We start from the raw sequence: 24,330 nt of genomic DNA on the forward strand, positions 1-24,330 counted from the left end.
AAATTCGCAAGTGAAACAAGTAGACCAATAGCAATGAATGGCACACGGAAACACACTCACAGATAGATAAATGGGGTCGTGCAACCAAGGAGTGAGCACAAAATGTGGAATCCACGGAAAACGCTCGTGTTGCATAACTCAAGAGAGACGCTAGCACGATTGCTCAATAGGCGGATACGACACTTGTGCACAACCTATGATATGCAAAATGGATAAACTTTCTATCCCAAGTATGCTATGTATGTATGGTTCCCGGTGTTCCTCTCAAGATGATCGGATATGACAATCTTATATGCAATGTGGTATGATGCTATGGCACTTGCTTACAAGCTCTTTGCTCTCCTTTTCTTTTGCTTAAAAGCTTATTATTATTTTTGTATGTATGGCCACTTTTGCACAATGCACAAACCAAGATAGCAATTGTGTATATGCGGGAACAATCTTGTGACACAAGATATGATATGATGATACCAATATGATATGGTATGTATGCAATGGAAGGTGTAGATCAATAATGTGCACAAGTAACATTGCCGACAATACTCAAATGGCTAGTCTCGATAGGCAAGTGACGCAAAATGGGCTAGGGGTTAACAATGCAATGTGCAAGGGAATATACAATGGAGGGATACCACGATACCAAGATGATATGGAGGTTACCGTCCGAGGCGATGATGAGTAGCAGTGTTCTTGATGTAGATACCAAGATGATGGAGACTCGTCCCTAAGTAGCCGAAACACCTTAGGAAACGGAAAAACCGCAAACTCAAAATCTCAAATGTCAAATGTCGAATGGTGGTAGCGGGAATGCGGTGGTGGTTTTGCGGAAACTCAAAGGGAGTGCGGAAATGCAATGATGGGGTTTGGAGAACGCAATGCGGAAGTGGAGGGTAAGGTGGTGGATTATACACGGTATGGGAGTTGGAAGCACGGTCCCTAAGTAGCCGAAACACCTTAGGAGACACAACTCACAACACAAACAAAATTGGGTTAAGTTGGGTTGGCGGAAGTGTAATGTGGGTAAGCCTATGCGGAAGTTATGGTGGTGGTTGATGAAGAAGCAACCGTCCCTAAGTAGCCGAAACACCTTATGAGACTTGAATCACAACTCAAACAACCTCAAATGCAAAGGGAAACAAAATTGGTTAGGTTGCGGAAGTCGGTGGTGGTTATGCGGAAGTTATGGTGGAAGCCCTAGGCAAAGATGCCAAAATGCCAAAATTTAGATGGAGTCAAATGGTGATGAAACCTATCTATATGGATGGGGGATGTCAATAGCTACTCAACGAGCTAAAGAACGCGAAAATCGGACTCCGGATGTGAAAGTTATGGACAAAACGGTGAAACACGGGAGGCTGAAATCTACAGGGGTCGGACATCCGGGGGTAGGGTCCGGATTTCCGGGGGTCAGTGTCCAGAACTGTGCAGATTTGGTGCTCCAGGAGCCGGATGTCCGGCTTGGGGCCCGGACGTCCGGCCAGATGGCCCGGATGTCCGGCCCAACGATTCCAGATCTCGTTTGGGGCGGAAATGGATGATTTCGGGAGCAAAATTTGATGGATTTTGTGGATGGAAAGTGGGGAAAATTGAGGGAAAGCTAGATCTACTCAAGACACAACGAATCCACGGATCAAAATCAACAAAACATCATCAAACCAACAAATCACAAAAAAAATTTGGGGCTATTTTTGGTGGGGATTTTCGAATTTAGGACGAAATCAAGCAAAAGAAGGCTAGAAAACGGTGGGAGGGACTTCAAATACGTGATCAACGTGGCTCATGATACCATATGATACGGGGCTAACCCGGTGTAGGCCGATCTTTCACGATTGGAGTGGGTTCCCTCGAAGAACACAATGAACACGGGGAAGAACGGAGAGAAATCACAAGGGGGAACACTCAAGAACAAGTCCAATCACACATCCACTAGACAATCAAACAGACAAGATCCACAAGGTACATGAACAACAAAGGGAAAGATACAAGGTAAGGTTCATCTCCATGAGGAGGTCTTGAAGGGGGCCGCCCAAGAGGGGGGTCTTGATGATATATCCCGCAGGATCTTCTCCTAGGTGGAGGTCTTGGCCTCCATAAGGAGTAGTAGTCTCTCTCTCTCTCTCTCTCTCTCAAGAGTAGAGTGGTACATGGAGCAAAGCTCTCTATCAAATGAGCTATCACTTTGCTAACCCCAACTAGGAGGAGGTGGGGTTCTATATATAGTGTTAGCCCACGAAGGGGTAAGTGAGAGGGGGGATACATGGGCCCTTGGCCCGTTCTTTGCGCACAGACAGGTGACGGATGTCCGGGCTGGGGGCCGGATGTCCGGCGGCTCACGAAGAGCCGGATGTCCGGGCTGATGGGGTTCAACTTCGGGTGCGTTCTGTGATGGGCGCCGGATTTCCGGGGGTCGGGCCGGATGTCCGGGGCCTGTAGCAGCTGGCTCTTCTTCCTTCTCCTTCCTTCGCTCCCGCACACACTTGGCCTTGGTCCTTGGGCTCTCCATGGTCTCCTCGGGTGTACCTGAGTATGCACAAGGTCCGCGCTTGAAGTAGCATCCATGTCTTACATGCGGAAAGGGAAGATTCGGAAAGGAGCGAGTTCACCTTAGGTCCAATAGCATATGCTTGAGGTCTCAACATGAGGGCACTTGGGGCTTGGGGAGAAGTCGTAATGTACATGGTGATGATCGTAGGATGCTCCGCATCAAGTGGTCCTTGGCCTTTGAGGCTGTAATGAACATCTACAACCGGACTGACAGAAGGATGTTGCAGTGGGTTCTCCATCTTTAGGAACCTTGCGCCGGCAAGAATGCAAGGAGATCAACCAGAAAGGATATGAGGCTGGGATGAGTAGTTTCATATTTTATACAATGGCAGAGGTGGGTAAATATCTGTTACCTTCGGTGGCAAGGCCATGTCTCTATGTACACACATCTCAGCTGTTGGTTCCAGGTAGATCGAACGGCTCACGTTATCCAGAGGCAGACATACCATCACCACCAACCAAGATTTTTATAGGAGTATATATATAAGTAGAGAAATCTGATGTAATCTAAGAGCATCTCCAACCGCCGCGCAACGCGCCGCGCACAAAAAAGGCATTTGCCGCGCGCCGTTAGCCTGGTTTGGCGCGGCCGGCAGCGGTGGCTCTAGCAGACGCGTCAAAATTGAGCGCGCGCGCGTAGCTCCAGCGGCCGCGCTAAAATGCAGCGCGCGCTAAACAGTGCGTACATTTTTTAATAAAATTCATAGATAGAAAAAACGATATATAAATATTTTACATAGTTCCATAGCATAGATAGATAAAAACTATTTAGATAGTGCAAGGACATAGATAAAAACCACTAGATAGTGCAGCTACAACCTACTCTCAGTCGTCGTCGTCATCGTCATCGTTGCCATCCTCGCTGGTTTGATTCGAGGTATCGAGCCACATGTCTTCCCAACGATCATCATCAGACGCAAAGATCGTCTCACCACCATTCTCAACGACTTCGCACTGGGATAGCGCCAGGGCCTTCCGCCGACACCTGTCCAACCGCTCAGCGCGGCGCCTTTGCGTCTCCTCCTCGAGGCGCCTTGCCCAGTAGGCTTGCTCGTAGGTGACGTCCTCCGGATGTTGCTGGCGCCACTCCGCCATGACCTGCTCGTCCTCATGGGTGACGAGGAGGCGGTTCTGCTTCTCAGCGTGATACGCACGGTCTTGTGCCGTGCGAAGACGAGGCGGCGGGGCGACGTCCGGCGCCTGCTGCAGCGTGTGGACGTCGTGGAAGTTTATCTGCTGGCGCGGCCTGCCTAGGCGCCACGCCACCGCGTCGTACGCGCGGGCGGCCTCATGCGCCTTCTCGAAGGTGCCGAGGCCGAGCCGGAGTTGGCCGGACCGTATCTCGGAGTAGAACCCGCCGTTGGGGCGCTGGCGGACGCCGCGGTAGCCCGACGCTCCTCGGCGGCGCTGGAGCGGTGGCACGTGTGACAGTGGAAGCAACCGAGGAAGCGGTGGAGGCGCGCGTGGCAGCGGAAGAGGAAGAGAAGCGTGTGGAATAGGCGCGTGGCGAGCGCCGCATTTTATAGGCGCGCCGAAAGCGGTGCACCAAAAAAGCGCGCAACCTGCCACCTTTTCCCGCGCGCGCGACTTTCCCGCCACCGCTGGAGTACGCCGAGACGTCCCGCGCGTCCAAAAAACTCGGTTTACCGCGCGCACGCGCCAAAAGGCGCGGTTGTTGGAGATGCTCTAACCATCTTGATTCTACAACAGAAACCTGCACCATCAACCATTGTCGAAGGGGAAGCATCGGGTCCATCACAATAGAAACATTTCTATGAGTAAACAAAGAAAACATTTCTAGAATTCTTCACCTTTTTTGAGAAAGGGAATATATTAATATCACGAAGATATCAATTACACCCGGCCTCTGTACCAACAAGATGTTCAAAGACATCAAGGATACACACAGCCAAAAAAAGAAAATAAAAAGAACGGAAGAAAACCCCCGCCATGATGATCAGTCACTAGCAACAACAACAGACAACACCCGGCATAAAAAAAGGTTCTCTGAAAGCAACACCTTCAAGAAGGAAACAATGCACAAGCATTGTCGTTGCCCGATTGAAGATCTTGAGTTTTCACCTTGAAGAAAGTTCGAGTTCACCCAAAAACAATGTCTTCAACAAGGTCATTGCCAGGTACAGGCCAGACCTTGGATTGGAATTCTTCACCTAGCTTCAATCGATCATGTCAGTGTCTATCCGGTCATGCTTTCTTTTGTTGGGCCTGGAGAAAATGCAGAACTGAGCCCAATTCTTCTTCGCCTTCGCTGGCTGTGGCTTTGTAGTTTTCTTGGCAGCATGTTCAGCCATGTACTGGACGGCAGCCTACAAAACATGACAAGAATAAGTTAATACCAGTCACTAAACTACGTATCATCCACGGTGGATAATTGGAAATAAAGGAGAGTTAGCTAGAATCACCTGAGCTCCCTTTAAAGCTATCTCCCTTGGTGGCACCTGTAGAGGATTCTCTTCCGCACGAAGCACACGGAGATGCTGCAGCATTCCAAAAGAATCTGGAAGCACCCTAATCTGATTATTGCTTATATCCAACTCCTCCAGCATCTCAAGGTTGCCAATAGAGCGAGGCAGGGATTGCATGTCAGCAAAGTTGTTCCCGACATTCAGTTTAACAAGAGAAGTGACAAAGCAAAAGTTTTCTGGAATCGACTCAAGCTCATTGAAGCTGGCATCGACCTCCTTCAGCTTAGTGAGAGATGCCATTGTAGTTGGAAGGCTCCTGATATTGTTGTACCTCACAGAGAGGATCTCTAGAGATTCTAGCTTCCCAACAGCCTCTGGAAGAGCCTTCAGGTGATTGTAGCCTGCCTGCAGTTCCACCAGTGAAACACAATGACCTATTGTGTAAGGCAGCTCATCAAGGTCATTTGTCTCGACCAGTAACTTCTTCAATCGTGTGAGGCTTCCTACTGAATCAGGTAGTGAGACAATATGGTTTGCACCCACGTCAAGCTCCTCAAGATTCGCCAACCTCCCAATCCTAGAGGGCAGTGATGTAAGCTGATTTCCCCTCAGATCGAGGCAAAGCAAGCTGCGAAGATCCCCAACCGAGTCAGGGAGTTGAGCTATTCGATTAGCATGAAGATCCAGCTTGGTCAAAGAAGAAAGCTTCCCGATTGTTGGTGGCAAAGCCACAAGCCGATTCTCCGAAATATCAAGGGTAACAAGCCCATTGAGCTTTCCAATTGAATCAGGTATCCACTCAATCTGGGCCATGAGTTTTCCTTTGAAGTTGAGTTCCCGAGCGCCTGTCTTCGCAGCCACTTCAATCATGCTAGCTAGCTTAATGAGGCTCATTTTCAACTTATCATCTCCTGCAAACCAAATCATCAACCAACCAACCCATCGATAAATATGCACTTTCTTTTGAAAGAAATCAGCATGCACATAATTCCAGCTCCAATATAGACAGGGTTCAATTCATTTCCATTTAAAAAGTATCGATTGGTCGATAACTAAGAAACTTCCAACCAACCAATCAATCAATATGCACATATTTTTTTAACGAAATCGATATGCACATAATTCCAGCTCCAACATAGAGGGGTTTCAATTAATTTCCACTTACAAAACATCGGTTGGTCGATAACTAAGAAACTTCCAACTGCGTCTGATACTTATCTAAAGAACAACACAAGTTTTTCCAGTTTGTAATTTTAACTCATATAAACACATAATAACCTGCATGACAGTACACCTAAACACTCAATTTCAGCACAATTTTGGCATATAAGGCAAACTTAAAAAGTAGAAAAGGCTCACCATAACTGTCATCCAGTCGAACCGCCGCGGAGTTTGCGGCGGCAGTTCCTCCCGGCTTACGTGGACTCGCTGCCACGAGTCCGCCGTCCCACATTGGCGCCTTGGCCTTCTTGACGTAGCTGTCATCCATGGAGACACGCCCCATGCTCGTGCCCACAGTCCTCTCCGCACTGAAGCCGTTGGTGACCAAAGAGGAGCGGCCCGCAGCAGGCAACGGCCCCGCTGACGAGGCCGACGAGGAGGAGGCAGCACCGGCGGCGGCGGTGGAGGTGGTGCGCGGCGCGGCGCCGGTGGAGGTGGACGGCACGCACTGGGACGCTCGCTGGATGAGGTCGTCGAAGAGGGCGTGCAGCGCGTCGAGCTCGAGGATCCGCGTGGCATCGCGCTTCTGCTCCCGGCAGTGGAAGCCGGTGAGCGCGCGGTGCATCTCCTGGGCGACGTAGAAGAGCTCCTCGGGCACGAGCGGCGACCTCCGCAGCGCCTCGACGGCGTCGAGGCGCGCCCGCTCCTCCCGGTCGGCGGCGCGCGCGAGCGCCTCCGCCGCCTCCACGTCGTCCAGCGTCGGCCGCGCCGGCAGCGAGCGGTGCAGCCGCGTGATCTCCCCCACCACCCCCTCCAACGTGCCGAACGCCGCCGCCGCCGCCGCCTCCATTCCTCTCGGCTTCTCTCTCTCTCTGCGCGCGGTGCTCCACCCAAAAGCCCAAGAATTCAGATCTCCTCTCCAGCGAGGGACCCCCGGCCGCAGGCGCCTGCTCTTTTATGTGCGCGCCCGCCCCTCGCCGCTGCTCTTTCTCGCCATCGCCAACTGCTCGTCACGTGCCGCCCGTGGTCCGCTGCCCGCCTGCCTGCCCCTCCCTCCTCCACCTCGGATGCCTTAGGATAAGAAGAACAACAGGTGTGTGACGCAGATCAAAGCTTGGACCCCCCGCGAGAAAAAGCAGAGGGAGAGCGCGCAACTTTCTCGCCGACGCCCCGGTAAACCAAATCCAACAAGGCGAGGCCGGCAAATTCTCAGATCACAATGGACACCTACCTGCCTGCCTGCCTTCCGAGCTCCGACCGACGGACAGACGAAACGACCCAGGCGAAGAAGAAGTCGCCGGCCGGACACGCGCGGCGGGCGGTGGCGGGATCGGGGAATTGGGCACCGAGCTGGGGTGCCGTGGGTTGTTCTTGGCGTGGCCCTGGTCTCTTGGGGGGGTGGGGAAATGGGAAATGGGAAGTCCAACTCCAACTCCACTCTTCACGTTGCCGTGGCCTCCATTGGAGCCTGCCTGGGGATGAGAGAGAGGGAGAGGGGCTGCTACTGCTGCTGCGCGCTATCCTATGCCTATCTCGGCATTATTATACCGCCCGACTCGATCCACTTCACTTCATTTGCCCCATGATTTTCCTTCCAGAGAAATTGAAAAGAAAAGCGAAAAGCAGGCGGCTTTTGATCGATCTTCGCTTGATTTGGCTGCCCGTACCTCTGGGTTTCAGATGCGCCGATTAACACCCGTGTCGTACACTTGTTTAAGGTAAAAATATCCCATGCTGATTTTTTTACTGGTGGCGGTTACGCGACATGGTAAGCTGTAATTATCAGTGGTCAGAACCAGCGCACACGTCACAAAACCCCTTGTCCTCGCGGAATCCTTCGGTAATCTCACATTCTCGTGCCAGAGCTTCCATAACAGAACCCGCCATTCACTCGAAAAAAAAAACGAACCCGCCAATGTAGCTTCAACATGCGGTAAAGCTTTCATGCACAAGTTACGCAGCACTAATAGCTTTTTCATCAATTTTAGATTGCTTACCACGAGTGTCAGGTGGTCGCAGCACTAATAGCTTTGATGGGTTTATTAGCTGGTTGTAATGGGGAGTATCATATATTAGTATCATGCGTATGATACTAGTATATGATACTATCCGTAATGCATAGTATCATAAGTTAGTATCTTAGGTTGCTTTATTAATTGTCATACATGACACAAAGTAGTACAATATTTAATATGATACGGTATCATGATATGATACCACACCTTCTCTTTTCTTATTTAATTTTGTGCCATATCATTCAAAAAGTCTAGTTGGCATACATAAAACCGCTTATGATACTCCCATTACAACCAGCCTCAGTTGTGTTCACTGACCATTCTCATACTTTATGGACACTCTATTCATTCGCTTTCGGGCAATTTTTCTCTTATTCCACATCATCTAGAGAAAATAATAAAACATGTTATAAATTATCTTTTAGTATTATCTATGGCAATTAATGTTTTTTGGGTGATCTCTAGAGTTTAATGTTATGATATCCTAAAATTATAAAGTGATTAAAATTAAACTAAAAATGTGTGAATAAGAGAAGACATCTCATACAAGGAAGGAAAATGTCTTATCTCCTTCTCATCATATCATCTCTTAGCTAAGGGTGAGGTTTTTTTTTCTTTCCATTTCTCCCTCATTCACCTCTATAATTATCCAAGAGAAAAATAATAAACTACACAACTAAAAGGTAGTTTCGACAATGAATATCAACGATATTATTTCTATAGTTAGAGCTAGCTAGAGCGGTCATTTTTAACACGAGAAGGATCTCGAATGGTCTAGAGCCGCATTAATTAAGAAGCGACACAATACAACACATCTAAGAAAATGGTCTTGAAGGGCCCATAGCCGCCTTAACTAAAAAGGAACATAATACAACACATCCATGAGAAGGGTCACGAAGGGCCCAGAGCCGCCTTAACTAAAAAGGAACACAATACATCACATCCAAGAGAAGGGTCTCGAAGGGCCCAGAGCCGCCTTAACTAGAAAGGAACAAAATACAGCACATATCCAAGAGAGGTGTCTCGAAGGGCCCAGAGCCACATTAACTAATAAGCAACAAAATACATCACATCCAAGAGAAGCGTCTTGAAGGGCCTAGAGCCCCCTTAACTAAAGAGCAACAAAATATAGCACATCCAAGAAAAGCGTCTCGAAGGGCCTAGAGCCGCCTTAACTAAAGAGCAACACAATACAACACATCCAATAGAAGGGTCTCGAAGGACCTAGAGACGCCTTAACTAAAGAGCAACACAATACAACACATCCAAGAGAAGGGTCTCGAAGGGCCCAGAGACGCCTTAACTAAATAGCAACGCAATACAACACATCCAATAGAAGGGTCTCGAAGGGCCCAGAGCCGCCTTAACTAAATAGCAACACAATACAACACATCCAAGAGAAGGGTCTCGAAGGGCCCAGAGACGCCTTAACTAAAAAGCAACACAATACAACATATCCAAGAGAAGGGTCTCGAAGGACCCAGAGCCGCCTTAATAAAGGAAAAACATTAATTTTAAAAAATACAATGCAACCATTCGACGACCCCTCCTCCTGGCCCTCCCCTCCCCGGGAAAAAATGAAATTCATAATTAGGTCCATAAACATTGCAAGAAGGTTCCCAAAAGCAACATCCAAACTGCAATGTAGTCCTGCAATGATAGGCTTGAGCGATGAGTCAATTCCACCGCCATCAGCACAAACCACATGGGGCAATGAGATCGCTGCTGCACCACCTCCACCTCATGCACGAATGCTTGAAGAAAGCTTAGGATGCATACGTCGAAGCCAAAGCCAAGGTGCCTCTCTTTTGGCATCATGACTAGGCGACGAAGAAATAGGAGGCCGCCTTTCGACTAAAGAGTCAATGAAAGGGTGGGATAGTGCCAAATCTCCTCGAAGAAGAAGACACCACCAACAAGCTCCGCAGCTCCTCCACGGGCATCGCTGATGTTCTGCTCAAGTAGTAGTAATACTTGCTCCGAGTTCTTCAGCAGACCCGACGATACCACACATCATATGAGTGTGCCAAGCTCAAGCCACTCATCGTGTCCCCATCCCTCACCATGACGACAAAGGAAGAATGGAGAAGCGGCAACCCCAACTCAATCTCGTGCAATGAGCTTATTAAGTGTTAGAAGGGATAGAGAGGGATTGGTGGAATCGTTGTTTATTGCTTGAGCCTCGTGGGCATATATATAGGAGTAGAATGACCAACTTGGAGTACAAGACAAGGCAGGACCAAATCCTAGTCTATCCTATACTTCATAATAATCATAATACTCAACATCCTCCCGCAGTTACAACGGGAGCGACACAGACAGTGAGACTGGAGAAGAATCCGAAGACAAGCCGACGGACACCCCCCACAGTCGTAATGGTCGATGCATCGCGAAAGTCGTGGCTGGAAGGAAACCGACGAGGTTGCTCAAGCAAGGCGGTAGCCCTTTGTGCCGTTTGTCGATTTAGTTGAGAGCGTAGGGTGATGTAGCCGTGCGAAGAATGCCGTGGTCGATGTCGAGTCGGGGTAGCTGGTGTCCAGGAAGTCGCCGTGGAGCCACGGGCGCAAGGAGGCGTCAAGTTAGTCATGGGCGCAGTGGTGTCGAAGTAGTGGTGTCCTTGGAAGAAGACGTTGTTGACGACGCGTCGCGCCGTGTTTGCCAAGCCCGGTGAGGGAGTTATGGACTAAGGGGTCCTCGGGGTGTCAGCCCATTGACTATGGGCCGGACTGGTGAAGTCGTACAACGACAGGAGGTCTATGAAGCTGCGGTGTACCCTCCAAGTCAAGGATAGGCAGGATCTCTTTACCCCTTATTGTAATCTATCTCCGGTAACCCTAACCCTACCGGTGTCTATATAACCGAGGGTTGTAGTCTTTAGGGCTAGTGCTATATTCATCACCTCATCACCTTAGGGTTTAGCTCATGCTGGTCTCGAGGTAGATCTACTCTGTAACCATACTATACATCCAATACAATCAAGCAGGACGTAGGGTATTACCACTTCGAGAGGGCCCGAACCTGGGTAAACACCGTGTTCATCGTCCCTTGTTCCCCATCGATTCTAGATCCACAGCTCGGGACCCCCTACCCCGAGGTCTGCCGGTTTTGACACTGACATTGGTGCTTTCATTGAGAGGTCCGTTGTTGGATTGCCGAAAGAATCGATGGCTCAACCGGTCGTTAGAGACCACACCTGTGCCAAGGGCTTCCCCGCCCCAGATTATCTCTTCGTGTTCGGTGGTGTATTATTATGCGCCAATCACATTGGTCGCCTCGACCAGATTGAAGGCTTCGCCCCCATGGAGCGACCCGCCAGCTCGGGGGCATCAACCCCGGGGCCAGTAGACCCAAAAGAATCAGATGTCTCCGAGGGTCCGACCTTCAAGCCTGACTCCGACAGACCGTCCACAAGACCCCCCGCCGAATCTCTGGAGTGTTTGGCACCCCCGTGTGCCCAGCCGGCAGACCACCTTGCAAGTCTATTCCGCGCAATGGGAATCTCCGGTACCAGGCCCACGGCCTATGATCAGGTTGGGCTTAAACCCGACGACCGAGAAATCAACACCCCTCCGGTCACGCACCTCGTCGCCACCGTTGAAGAGGCCCAGGAAGGTACACAACCTTATAAGCTAAAAACAATGTACACTCGAGTCTCTAGCTCAGAGTCAAGCACCAGCCCAGAAATACATCCGGACTGGAGCCCTAAAGCAGGATCCGGCCTCGCACATTAGTCCGGATCCGAACCCTGCGCGGTCAAAACTGGACGCAACTCAACCTCCTATTGAGGATAGTTCGGGTCCACCGCAGGTGGGAATCCCGAAAAATTTCCCACCCACCCACCATGCGAAATACTCCCCGGATTCGGGAAATCCGGACATATGGGACCTCATGAATGTCAAACAGCTGCCAAACGAGACAATCCGTCATTATTAGGCTAGATTTTTCCTTGCAAAAAACAAGATGGCATCTTGCTGCGACAAAGAGGTAATCAAAGCTTTCCAGTTCACCTTCAAGGACGAGGGCCTTTTGAACGCCCTCGCTTGCCGCCGAGTCCAAAGCTTCACCAGACTATCAGACATACGCAAGTATTGCGCCATGGAAAACACGTGGAGGGCACAACAGATGAGCATGGGGTCACCGCCGGCCGCACTGCACGAAAAATCTCACGTTAAACGAGCATACACACATCGGTCGGTGGAACGCGAGCCCGACGAAAAGAAAACCGGACCTAGATCAGTGGTGGACAAGTTGCTGGATAAACCGTGCCCAATACACTCGGTCTTGCTAGACGCAAACCCGACCCACAGACTTCGAGCCTGTTGGGTGGTAAGACAAGTGGCCAAATATGGCGAGCCAATCTTGGGACTTACACCTCCAGAGAGCAGTCCGCGGCTTCACCACAGGACCACAATGTTCTTACGGTATACGAGACGCTCGCCTCAAACAATAAAAGGAAAAAAGGCTCTTCGAGAGCTCAGCCAGATATATCAAGTGACGGTCTGATGTCTACTAGGCAACTTTATTCTTGTAGACACGTGTTGGGCCTCGAAGCGCAGAGTTTTGTAGGACAGTAGCAATTTTCCCTCAAGTGGATGACCTAAGGTTTATCAATCCATGAGAGGTGTAGGATGAAGATGGTCTCTCTCTAACGACCCTGCAACTAAATACTAGAAATCTCTTCTGTCCCCAACACACCCAATACAATGGCAAATTGTATAGGTGCACTAGTTCGGCGAAGAGATGGTGATAAAAGTGTAATATGGATGGTAGAAATATATTTTTATAATCTGAATAAATAAAAACAGCAAGGTAGCAAATAGTAAACGGGCACAAAAGCGGTATTGCAATGCTTGAAAATGAGGCCTAGGGTCCGTACTTTCGCTAGTGCAACCTCTCAATAATGCTAATATAATTGGATCATATAACCACCCCTCAAAGTACGATGAAGAATCACTCCAAAGTTCCTATCTAGCGGAGAACATAAGAATAAATTGTTTGTAGGGTAAGAAACCACCTCAAAGCTATTCTTTCCGTTCGATCTATTCAAGAGTTCGTACTAAAATAACGTTGAGATGCCTGGTTTTTAAATTCTAGTAAATCCAAAATTCGTCTGAAATTCATGAAACTCGGCATGCTATCATGGAGCGGCATCAACATGCCGTGGTAAAAAATTTGTCCCATTTGGGGCAAGTTCGGGCATAAGCTTCTCACAAACCAGAGTTTCTCACAACAAGCATGATGGTTTCGATAGGGAACGTCCCACCTTTGAGGACAAAACGATATCCATTACCTCTTATTGCTTTCAAAATTTTTCTAGTGTCAACATAGAACAACAGGAGTGTTGTGTCAATTTTTGTGATTTTTCGGGGTTTGTTTGGACATTTTTGTGCATTAACTGGGGTTCCTAGGCATTTTATGTGCATAATTCAAATTTGAACTACAAGCACATGCTCCATGCAAGAGTTGGTTGAAAAATCTAATCTATGTCCTTGGGTGAATTTCTAGGTCCCATGCAAGAGATGGGAATGAAATTCAAACACCAGGGCACTGTTGATTGCCGGCAAAATGTTGAGATGCCTGGTTTTTAAATTCTAGTAAATCCAAAACTCGTCTGAAATTCATGAAAGTTGGCATGCTATCATGGAGCGGCATCAACATGCCGTGGTAAAAAAATTGTCCCATTTGGGGCAGGTTCGGGTATATGCTTCTCACAAACCAGAGCTTCTCACAACAAGCATGATGGTTTTGATAGGGAACGTCCCACCTTTGGGGACGAAATGATATCCATATCCTCTTATTGCTTTCAAATTTTTTCTCGTGTTGGCATAGAACAACAGGAGTGTTGTGTCAATTTTGGGATTTTTCAGGGTTCCTTTGGACATTTTTATGCATTAACTGAGTTTTCAATGCATTTATGTGCATAATTCAAATTTGAACTACATGCACATGCTCTAGTGCATATAAATTGGTTGAAAAATCAAATCTGTGTCCTTGGGTGCATGCTTAGGTCCCATGCAAGAAATGGGAATGATTTTCAAACACCAGGGCACCATTGTTTGCCGGCAAAACATTGAGATGCCTGGTTTTTAAATTTTAGTAAATCCAAAACTCGTCTGAAATTCATGAAACTTGGCATGCTATCATGGAATGGCACCCGACATGCTGTGGCATTTTTCGTGTCCATTTTGAGAGAAGGCGCACTCGAATAATGACAGCCAACAAAGGCATTTTGAAAAAATAGCTGCCACTTTAATATCTCAAACGTTTGTATAATTCAAACCATGTGCGTTCTGTTAACCATTCATGTGACGCCATGTGTCTTGGTTTTAATGGTTGTAGGAGGTGCCGTGCAGACAGCTGCTTGACCTTGACTGAACAGGAGGCGTGCGAGCGCAGTCCGGTGTGAATGGTGACCGAGAGGCGTGCAAGCTGTCCTCCAATGCGCAGGCTCACTGGGAAGCGAGCTCTTTGACTTCCATGGCCGCCCGCCTTCCTCTCCATTAATGGCGCCCAAGCCGCTGTTTAATACGGGCGGCCTTACTGTTCACCTCCCATTCCCCTCCCTCCCGCAGACCTCCACCAACGCCATGGCGCAGAATGATCATCTACCACTAGTCTTCAAGTTTGGTGAAGTCGACTATGAGCCGGAGGAGATAGAAAATAAGGAGGAATGGGGCCTCATGGACATGGCCTAGAACGAGTTGGCTGCGGGGGTTGCTGACCCTGCTCCCGTCCCAGCTCCCATCCCCGCGCCCGCGCCAGCGACCATCCCCGTAGCATTGACGGGCTAGTCCGAGCACTATCGCAGAGCTGGAAGCCGCGGGCATTAGCGAGGTCTCTGCGGACCCGCGCGAGCTCGTGTACATGCCAGCACCAGCGCCCGTGCCCGTGCCCGTGCGCGCCCCTCCACCCACTGTGGCGTCGGCCCACGTGCGTTTGGCTGCACCCGCCGCTCCCTTGCCCGTGCGCGCCCGTCCACCCACCACGGCGCCGGTCCCCGTGCGTTTGGCTGCACCCGCCGCTCCCGTGCCCGTGCGCGCGCCCCCCTCAGCGGCATGGGACGCTGCCGTCGACCGCTACCTCTCAGCGGCGCCAGTTGCCGTCCTCCCGCGCCCCGCCCATCGATCGCGCGACGACATGATGTTTGATTTACTAGTGAAGAACATTTTGTGCTGCCTTGGAGACTTCAACGACGGCATCCCAGAGTATGACAAGGACAACGACGGCGCGGCACGCCGCCTCCGCCGCCGTCGGAAATAGTTTTTTTGGGGTTTAATACTGTATCTCAAATTCTTGATCATATGAATATAAATTCGCAGTGTGACTGAATGAAAGATATGGTTTGAACGAACTTGCGTATTTCTCTCTTAATGTACAGACTTATCAAACGATTTTCTTAAAAAAAACGTCGATGGTTTTTAAATATAAAACACTCATCGCAAACGTTTTAGTTAGAACATCCGTATGCAAACCGACAGCTTCCCCAGGAAGCCAAGGGAAAATGTGCTGAGCAGGATTTCTGCATCCCTTCAACGCAAATGGTTGTTTTGCATGACCCGTGTGGAACCACGTACAAACAATTGGGTAAGATTTGCATATCTGTCATTTTGGGTATGTTGCCATTTGTCAAACTGGAAAGATTGACATTTGTTTATCTAGTAACATTGCCATTTGTCAACCTTGTAACACTGCGATTTGTCAAAATATGCAGCTAAAAATCACTAGCACTATCTAATTTTTGCAACTAAAATCACTAGCACTGTTCATATGGACACCACTAGCAGGCGTGAGTTGATGGACGCATATGCAAATGTACCATTGATTACATACAACAAGTCATCAACCCACAACGACAACGAGGATACACGTTGGATTATAGATCATTTCCAACAAAACATTCTAGTAAAGTAAAGTTTTTCTCACACAACAAATAACAAAGTGATGAAATGAACTTCAGCTCAACCACTCGTCAGCGTTGGAAACACTTGCTTTGAACCAGAAGTGATTATCTAGGAAGGGCCAGCTACTGTCAATCTCGAGACCAACGCATGACTGATCATCCAGGCTGAAGCGGCCTATGTCAAGACCCATATTGGGACGGTAGGGAAGCATAGCAATGTCCGAGGTATAGATACAGTTGCTTCTCATAAATGGTAGTAATGTTGTGTCAACAGCAGCTGGATCGCCTTCCACCATCATTGGATATTTTTGTCCAAGGAATAGCGAGTTTCCTCCAAGACTTTCAATACTGAACCAGGGAGAAGGTGTTGGCGCTAGTACACTAGTATCCATCCCGAATACCCTGCAACGGATGTTGGAATAGGTCCGGAGAGTGCGACCATGCGAGACAACACCTGCTTCCTTAGTAACATCAGCAATGCCCTGTATACAGACAAGAAGAGGTGATCCATCGGAATAAGTTGCCAGGCGCCACTGAGTATATGGGTCCTGCTCGTCCTCATGCTCGTGATCATCAGCATCGCCATCCCCCTTGGTTAATTTTTTTTTCAAGTATAGGTGGTGGAATGTTCACAGGACTTTGGAAACACAAGAAGGTTAATTAATTAGTAACGCAAAACTAGCTAACCCACATGCATGTGGATGAAACAATTATAATTACGGTGGAAGACAAACGTACCGAAAGCATGATGATTCCATGCAAAAACAGTGCCACGAGTGGTGGCAGCAAACACAAGACCCTCGTATTGAATTGCATCACAGTACTCATCCGTGTACAGAAATTGATTTTTGAGCAATATCCATCGAGGCGTGGAAGTAAGGAAGGCAACAAGCTTGTCGAAGATAGCAACAACTTCATAGTTTGTGTAATCCCAAGAGTGGTTGGGAACTCGACAAATTGCTATCTTCCGTAGACGACAGTCACCATGATCGTATTTGAACTCACGTAGAATACCGGTGTACTCAACCTCTGGGCAGTCGTCTGAGATTTTTGGAAGTGGAACCCGGTGACGAGTGTCACTACAAAAATATACACTTCCGTGATGATACGTGTTTGTCACAGTAGGTCACGTTTTTTGTCATGCATGTACATCCATGACAAATTTATGACAGAATCAAGATAGTCATACCTGTGCTGTCGTAGAAGTGTTCCATGACATTACCAAAATTATCATCACGGAAGTGTCCACTTCCATGACGATAAATCGTGCGTCACATAAGTGCTTTCGTCAAGGGTGACCGACACATGGCATCCACCGTAACGGAACGCCGTTAAGCTATCGGGTCCGGTTTTGGATCCGATAACCCGTTAACAGCCCCGACCAATGGGGATTTTCCACGTGTAAAATCATCATTGGCTGGAGGAAACACGTGTCGGCTCACTGTTGGGACAGATGTCATCCACTCATTGGACCCAAAGCGCCTATGATACGTCGACACGTGGCATGGCCCAACAGAGGACCATATAGGTTAAAAAGGCCGGCCCAGTCAAAGGCCCATAGTACTTACTCAGGTACTAGTGGGCCAGCCCAATAACAACCTGCTTAATAAAGGCCCATTTACGGCCCGAAGCCAGATCTGGCCCGTTAATTGTTTGCCGAATATTTGGGCCCATTTACGGCCCAAAGCCAGATCTGGCCCGTTAATTGTTCGCCGAATATTTGGGCCCAATTACAGCCCAGTGACTTTCGGCCTGTTAGAGGCCCGATGTAGACATGGGCCCATTTCAGCCCGGTGTGACTTTCGGCCTGGGAATGGCCCGTGCTGCCCATGGGCCATATATGGTCCGATAGGACATCGGGCCCACTAACGGCCCGTGATAAAGGTGGCAACAGTTAAGCCCAACGTGACTTTGGGCCTGTTAAAGGTCTGCCGCATAATTCGGCCCGTTGATGTCTGTACTAAGCTTTCGGCCTCTTAAGGGCCCATGATATCAGTGGGCCAACTAAGGCCCGAGATATGTTTCGGCCTGGTAACTGCCCGTGATATAACTGGGCCCAAAAAGGCCCGGTCTACATTTCAGCCTGCTGAAGGCCCGTCGACGACTAGTGAAAATTGAGGCCCAATATGCATTTCGGCCTGCTAAAGGCCCATGGTTTCATCTGGGCCGCAACAGGCCAGTACAATATTCAGCCTGTTAATGGCCCAATGCTACCTGGGCCAAACTAAGCGCTGGGTCCACAAAAGGCCCAACTAAAATATAGGCCGGTGTAAGTTGTGGGCCTCGTGCAAAGTGTGAAGGCCCCAATGATTCGGGACCAAGAAAGATGCAGGCCGGCCCAATTGTGGCCCGCTAAACACCAGGCCCGTTAGAGGCGAATGTTTCGGCCCGGTCGACTACATCTGATTTTTTTTCAGATAACGAATGATGGCAGTAACTAGTAGGAATTAAGAACAAACCTACTCTATACAATAAAGAAATTACGGCATAGTAACTAAGAATAAACCTACACTATACAATAAAGGATTTATGGTATATTACATCCACTGGGCATCGAAGTTCGCCACCAGTGATCATAACGCGCAACGAAGAAGCAGATTATAAAAACTGGGCACCATTGCAGCGTAACAAAATAATACTGAACCGAGACCACTTCCAAGACAGTTCAAGAAATGTTAGCCTTGCGCGGGAACTGCTGCGCAAGATGCTGAGCAAGGCTGTGAGACCGGCCTAGCATGTTGGTCATAGCTTCCAGGTGTAGCTGTTTAGCGATGAGGTTCTCATTGGTGTTCTCCGCAATCTTTCTTAGAGATAGGACTTCAAGTCGAAGTTGAGTTGCAGAATGCCTTTCTGCTAGAACTTGGGACTGAAGAAGTCGAACTGATTCAGACAACGAATTCTGTGAGCTTGTCTGACTGCTAGTCTCAAGTAACTTGAACACTGCATCAAGACAAGACTTTGGGGTTGTCTCGCTATCTTCAAGATGTTTTGCCTTCTTTGCTGCAATATATGTTGGGTTTGTCTCACAGCCTTCAGCAGACTTGTGCATGCCATCAGGCATATCGCCCTGAAACAAAGCAGAGAGATGACAGGTTTTGCATGTGTATAAACAAAGATGATAACTGTGCTGTCAATTCCATCCAATTTCAAATTAGAAAATAAAGAGTAAGTTCAAAATATCAATAGCATAATTTGGCATTGTTCATAATGCGGGGAGCTTCACCACACTACTGGATTACCATGTCAACATAACAAGCATAGATGAAGGGCAAAGAAAATCATTGTATCTATTTTGGTTAATGTGCATGGCATGTTGTTCATATCATCAGCCACATCATTAAGATAAAACAGGAGATGACAAGGTGCAAACGTGGGTTGCTTCACCACACACTGGATTATAGATCCACAAAAACAAGCATACATATAGGGAGTATTGAGTAATGTGCGTGGTATGAATAAGGAATTTGGTTTTACAAGTAAAACTTAGAACTTATGGTTCTTGCGAACATGCATTTTGGTAGAAACAGCAAACTAAACAACAGTAAACGATAGGGAGTATGAGAAAATTAAACAGCAGTTGAGGATAAAGGCTTTAGAAGGACTGACTTACATTAACAGTTAACACCGGCTTTATAATACCCTTGTCCATGTCAAGGGAAGGATAACTCAAGAATTTCAGCACATAATCTTCTTCATAAGCATTGCCTGTACTCTACATTTTGTAGAGAGTAATTATAGATATGATAATACTGGAAGGGATAGAGGATAATGAAGATAAGATGAAGATTGATGCTACATAATCAACTACCAATCCCTGGAAGTACAAGCATTACAGGACAAAATGTACTGACAAGAGCAATGGGCTACACTTCTGCACTGGTATTGTCTGTGTATTCTACTTTTTGGTAAGATTAAATATAGATCTGATCTTTTTTAGTAAATGGTGGGCGAGGGAGATAAGATGCAGAATGCTACACAATGAACCAATCCCTCTTCCCATAATACAAGAGTGTTTTGAACACTGGTGTACTGTACAAAACGTTCTTATATTATGGGATGGAGGGAGTAGCTGTTAATGTGAGTACAGTGATAGACGACGTTCAATCCTTACAAGAGGACTGCAGAGCTAAACCTCTTCAAAAGCATTGAGTTGATTCTAAATTTATGTAAGAGTCCATACGGATCTTATAATGTCCACCAAATGGACGATAACGAGGCTAACATGTGCAGTGATGCTACATAATCAAACAGCTATGAAAGTAAGTATGGTGATACAGGGCAAGAGGTACTCACAAGAGCAATGCAGTGTGCAGTATAGTTGCGAGATTCTGTAGTCCCTTGAGAATGAATGTTCTTCTGCTAACAGTGTTTGTACAAGTGAGACGTTAAGGCAAATGCAGAAATGTAGTTCAAATTGTGATGTGATATCATAGATAGTACCTTACGCTGCAGCCGAGACCAATGTGTAACAAGGTTATTCCAGTCACCGTCGGATAAATGTAGCACCGGAGACTTTACAGAAATTTCGTCTAGAGGCTTGCCATCGAAGTGCGCTTGCCTCAGGTAGGAACGATACTTCATCAACAAGTGCTTGAAAAGCGCAACCAACCCTTGCTCGTCTTCACAATCCAGTTTGGTCCTCGCCTATTTAAAAGAATAAAATCTTGTGTCTTCTGTCAGCAGAAACATATGCAACAATGATCATGAATAACATTAGTACATTACTTACGCGTAAGTTGCGGAGGAAGACTGGAAATTGTTCTGTGTCTGCGGTATAATCTTTCCATGAAGGAAAGATGCGCACAAAGTTCCTGACAACAATATAAGCTTTCTCTTCAAAACTGGGAAGAAATGGAACAGGGGTCCTATTTGCTGCAATTGGGGCTCTCTCTGGTTCGAAAAGGGATTTGGCAACTGGATTTGGTGTACTCTTTGCTGGAAGGGGGGTTTTGCATCATAGAGCTGGTGCTATGTCAACTGGCATAATCATAATGTTTGCTGCAGTTGGGGTCTGCTGAGTTGGGGCATCAGAAATGACCAGTGTAGTAGGGCTAGAGTCTGCTAGAGTTGGGGTGTTTTGTGGGTCAGGTGATATTGCAACTACACCTAATGGGCTATTTGATTTATCAGGTGCCACTACCTTTTCCAAATACTTTGCTTGTGCTCCTCCACGATCAGCAATCACCCTCTTCCTTTTGAACGTCTGATACACAAGAACAACATTTGAATGGATAAATATGGTATGATGACAGATGGAATATGTACTGAAAATGGATAGGCATGGCGTATTCACATACACGATGTGTAAACTAAGCTAATGGCAGTTCAACAAAGTAGAAGCAATGCAAATCATCAGTTGCAAGATATGTGCGACAAATATAACCTTGGAAAGTTAGAGCAAGCACCTTGATGGGTGAATAAGATAGGGCATCTTCCTCTGACTCCTCCACTAGGGAGCTACATTGACTTAGGTCTCCCTCTAGCTCAGAATCACTGTTAGGATCATATTCTGAGCATGAATCTTTAGGTGGAGAGCGTTTGCATTGCATTGCATCCAGACTTGATTTCAGTCCCTTAATGCCAAGTTTGACAGTCTGCTTTATTCTTTTCATGCGCGCAAGCTCATAATCATTATGATGCTGTTCAGAATATGAGATTCATGAAAACATAAAAAGCAGTCAGATTATCTATGGAATGCATTGCAGATTCAACTCGAAGAGTGTCTCCCTATAAACCCCTGCATATGCAAAGTTCACCCCCAACCGTGCTGACCAGACCACACACAGAAATACAAACCACTTATGTCTCTATAACAGGCAGACACACATTTCAAAACTGAAGTAGGAACATTAGAATCATATAAAATTCGTATTTGAACAAATAAACTAAGGAATTATGAGTGGCATAATGTTTAGCTTCAAGGGTGGAGTGTTGGTAGTGCGACACAAAGCAAGTAGGCAGATTGTATTCCATGTAAAAGATCGAAGCCTATGTAAAAGCTGGAAATGACACTTTCTTTCTATACAATGCAGTGTTTGTTGCCCACACATGATGGAAGAGATCACATAGAGAAATACTATTCACTCATGTCTATGGTTGCAGTATTTAGAAACAGGGTGGTCCACCCTAAAAGAATATTGACAACAAATATGACAAGGCAAGCATAGATGTAGTGAATCAATCATTTACTTGTGAGCTTACTAGGACAAGTATGCAGAATTGTAACTGCAGTAAGAGACCGTCCAAAATCTGAATCAAGAAGTTTGTCTAGCACTTATTGTTTGCAACTAATCGACGTGAATAATTGGATATTATATCGAATGAGTAAGAAAGACAAGTAAAATTGTCAAAAAACCTGGCTTGCAGTAGTAATCTGGGTCAATGTCACTACGACCAACAATCCAAAATGACTAGTGTCTGTTCCTAGGGCCGGAATTTTGAAAACCCTGTGAACTTTACAGGTACTAAAGATTACCGAAATACATCTGCACCATTAAGTGTAGGTAGCACTGAGCACACAACAAACCCTAATGACAGTCCTGCCTAATGAGTAATGAATCAATTAGAAAATGGGTGATGAGGAGTGGCTGCTGAGTGTTGAGGACTTATCTCAGGACAAATCGGGTTGGCTTAGTGGGTGCTGCACGCCACGCCTGAGCCCTGAATGGACTGGGAAGGTAGGCACGGCGGCGCGCCCGGGCAGCGGTGACGCTGTTGGGCGAGCGGCTCCTGACCTCCTGTTAGTCCGGCGTCTCCTCCTAGAGTCATGCCGTCCGGGGATGGCAAGTCGCCGGCGAGGCAGGCGGCTGGGGGCGAGTAGAGATCGGAAGCGCGCAGCAGAACATAGGGGAATCGGGGCCTGGGACGACCCAAAATCCCAGGGTGGGCCGGCCCACCATGGGCACCCCGTAGAGATACACACCCGAGCGGCGAACATGCATTCTTGAAACTAATTTAGGAACATTTAGCTGACCAATTAAACGAATCTGTTTTTAATAATATCAGATTTGTATTTGAACAACTAAGCTTGTTTAGCTTGATGGGTCGAGCAGTGCTATTATGACAGGAGCACGTATTCTGATCGTATAGTGATCATAAAAGGGGGAAACCAGAGAAATTAAACGTATAGTGACAGGCAGCTAATTTAGGAACATTTAGCTGACCAATTAAACGAATCTGTTTTTAATAATATCAGATTTGTATTTGAACAACTAAGCTTGTTTAGCTTGATGGGTCGAGCAGTGCTATTATGACAGGAGCACGTATTCTGATCGTATAGTGATCATAAAAGGGGGAAACCAGAGAAATGATATTTAGCTGCCATTGTTTGCTTCGAACTAAGAACTAAATTCTAAGAGCTGAAAAGAAAGTAGAGTAACCAAGTTAAGATCTATTTTCTGGTTGAGATCAAAAAGTTGAGGAGATATGAAGTACCACCTCTCTTGCGCCGCCGTGTAGGCATCGGGGGTGCGATGGCTGTCGGTGGTGTTGAAGCAGATCTGTGATGGTAGACGGGTGCATCGGGGGATAAGTCCCGTTGCGGTGGAAGAGAAGGTCGTGTGAGTGCCCCCGACAAAGAGGACGACGATGTCGATGAAGCGAGAGGACGTGATGCAAGGCTCTTGGTCCGTCGCCGTGGATGAGAAACGTCCATCTCTAGTAGTGGACGACGCGGTCTTGGTAGGTGCTCTGGCATGGTGGAGGACGGTGGCGATGGGTGTGGTGGAGGACGGCGGAGATGGATGTGGTGGAGGACGGCGGCGATGGATGGGGTGGCGGACGGAGGCTGGTGTGGGGATGGTGTTCTAGCGCGGACGGTGTATGAATGGGAAAATGGAGGGAGAGGTACGGGGAACCATGTTTTTGGGACGTGCCTGTCTGAAATATGGGAAAGTTACGAACTTAGCCCCCGTTTAAAATTTGGACATCTCGTCGGTTGGGGATACGACGGTAATCTCGCATCTTGCCAATATTTGCCCAGAGCGATTTCGGGCGAGGAGAGGGTGGTTGGCGCCCACGGTGTATGAACGGGGCTGACAGGTAGGGCGGTTGTGTCACGTCTGAGTGAAGTTACAAACCTGCCCCTATTGAAAATATTTGCCTACATCGATTTCGGCCGAGTCGAGTTTGTTTTGCCGCTCACCGTGTATGAATGGGGAAATGGAGGGAGAAACAGAGGTCTTTCGGACGAGCTTGAATCAAATGTGTTTTGCCGCCCATGTTTGGCGCCCACCGTGTCGGAATGGGCTCAGAGGCGGTCGTGTCACGTCTAATTGAAGTTACT

The 24,330-nt window shown here is 47.6% G+C and overlaps 2 protein-coding genes across 2 annotated transcripts; both read right to left on the reverse strand.

Moving 5' to 3' along the window:
* Positions 1–3,254: 3,254 nt before the first annotated feature.
* On the reverse strand, positions 3,255–7,652 carry LOC109779349 (plant intracellular Ras-group-related LRR protein 4). Its single transcript, XM_020337967.4, has 4 exons — positions 7,363–7,652; positions 6,330–7,202; positions 4,968–5,881; positions 3,255–4,871 (listed from the first exon to the last, which is right to left on the reverse strand). Exons 2-4 carry the CDS (start codon positions 6,979–6,981, stop codon positions 4,722–4,724), a joined length of 1,716 nt encoding a protein of 571 aa, XP_020193556.1. The 5' UTR covers positions 6,982–7,202; positions 7,363–7,652; the 3' UTR covers positions 3,255–4,721.
* On the reverse strand, positions 3,370–4,274 carry LOC109779346 (uncharacterized). The gene is made up of 2 exons (XM_020337964.1): positions 4,236–4,274; positions 3,370–3,951 (listed from the first exon to the last, which is right to left on the reverse strand). The coding sequence occupies exons 1-2, from the start codon at positions 4,272–4,274 to the stop codon at positions 3,370–3,372; spliced, it is 621 nt and encodes a 206-aa protein (XP_020193553.1).
* Positions 7,653–24,330: the final 16,678 nt, after the last annotated feature.

The sequence above is a fragment of the Aegilops tauschii genome, chromosome 7 (assembly GCF_002575655.3).
Source record: "Aegilops tauschii subsp. strangulata cultivar AL8/78 chromosome 7, Aet v6.0, whole genome shotgun sequence".
Taxonomy (NCBI): Eukaryota; Viridiplantae; Streptophyta; class Magnoliopsida; order Poales; family Poaceae; genus Aegilops; species Aegilops tauschii.

What these genes read in the sequence shown, in the direction of transcription:
- LOC109779346 (XM_020337964.1), bottom strand. Translation starts at nt 4,274, where the DNA reads ATGGTTGATGGTGCAGGTTTCTGTTGTAGAATCAAGATG. An exon ending in TCTGTTGTAGAATCAAGATG is followed by an intron (nt 3,952 to 4,235) that starts GTTAGAGCATCT and finishes CCACCGCTCCAG; the next exon opens with CGCCGCCGAGGAGCGTCGGG.
- LOC109779349 (XM_020337967.4), bottom strand. Translation starts at nt 6,981, where the DNA reads ATGGAGGCGGCGGCGGCGGCGGCGTTCGGCACGTTGGAGGGGGTGGTG. An exon ending in TCGACTGGATGACAGTTATG is followed by an intron (nt 5,882 to 6,329) that starts GTGAGCCTTTTC and finishes TTTGGTTTGCAG; the next exon opens with GAGATGATAAGTTGAAAATG. An exon ending in TAGCTTTAAAGGGAGCTCAG is followed by an intron (nt 4,872 to 4,967) that starts GTGATTCTAGCT and finishes CATGTTTTGTAG; the next exon opens with GCTGCCGTCCAGTACATGGC.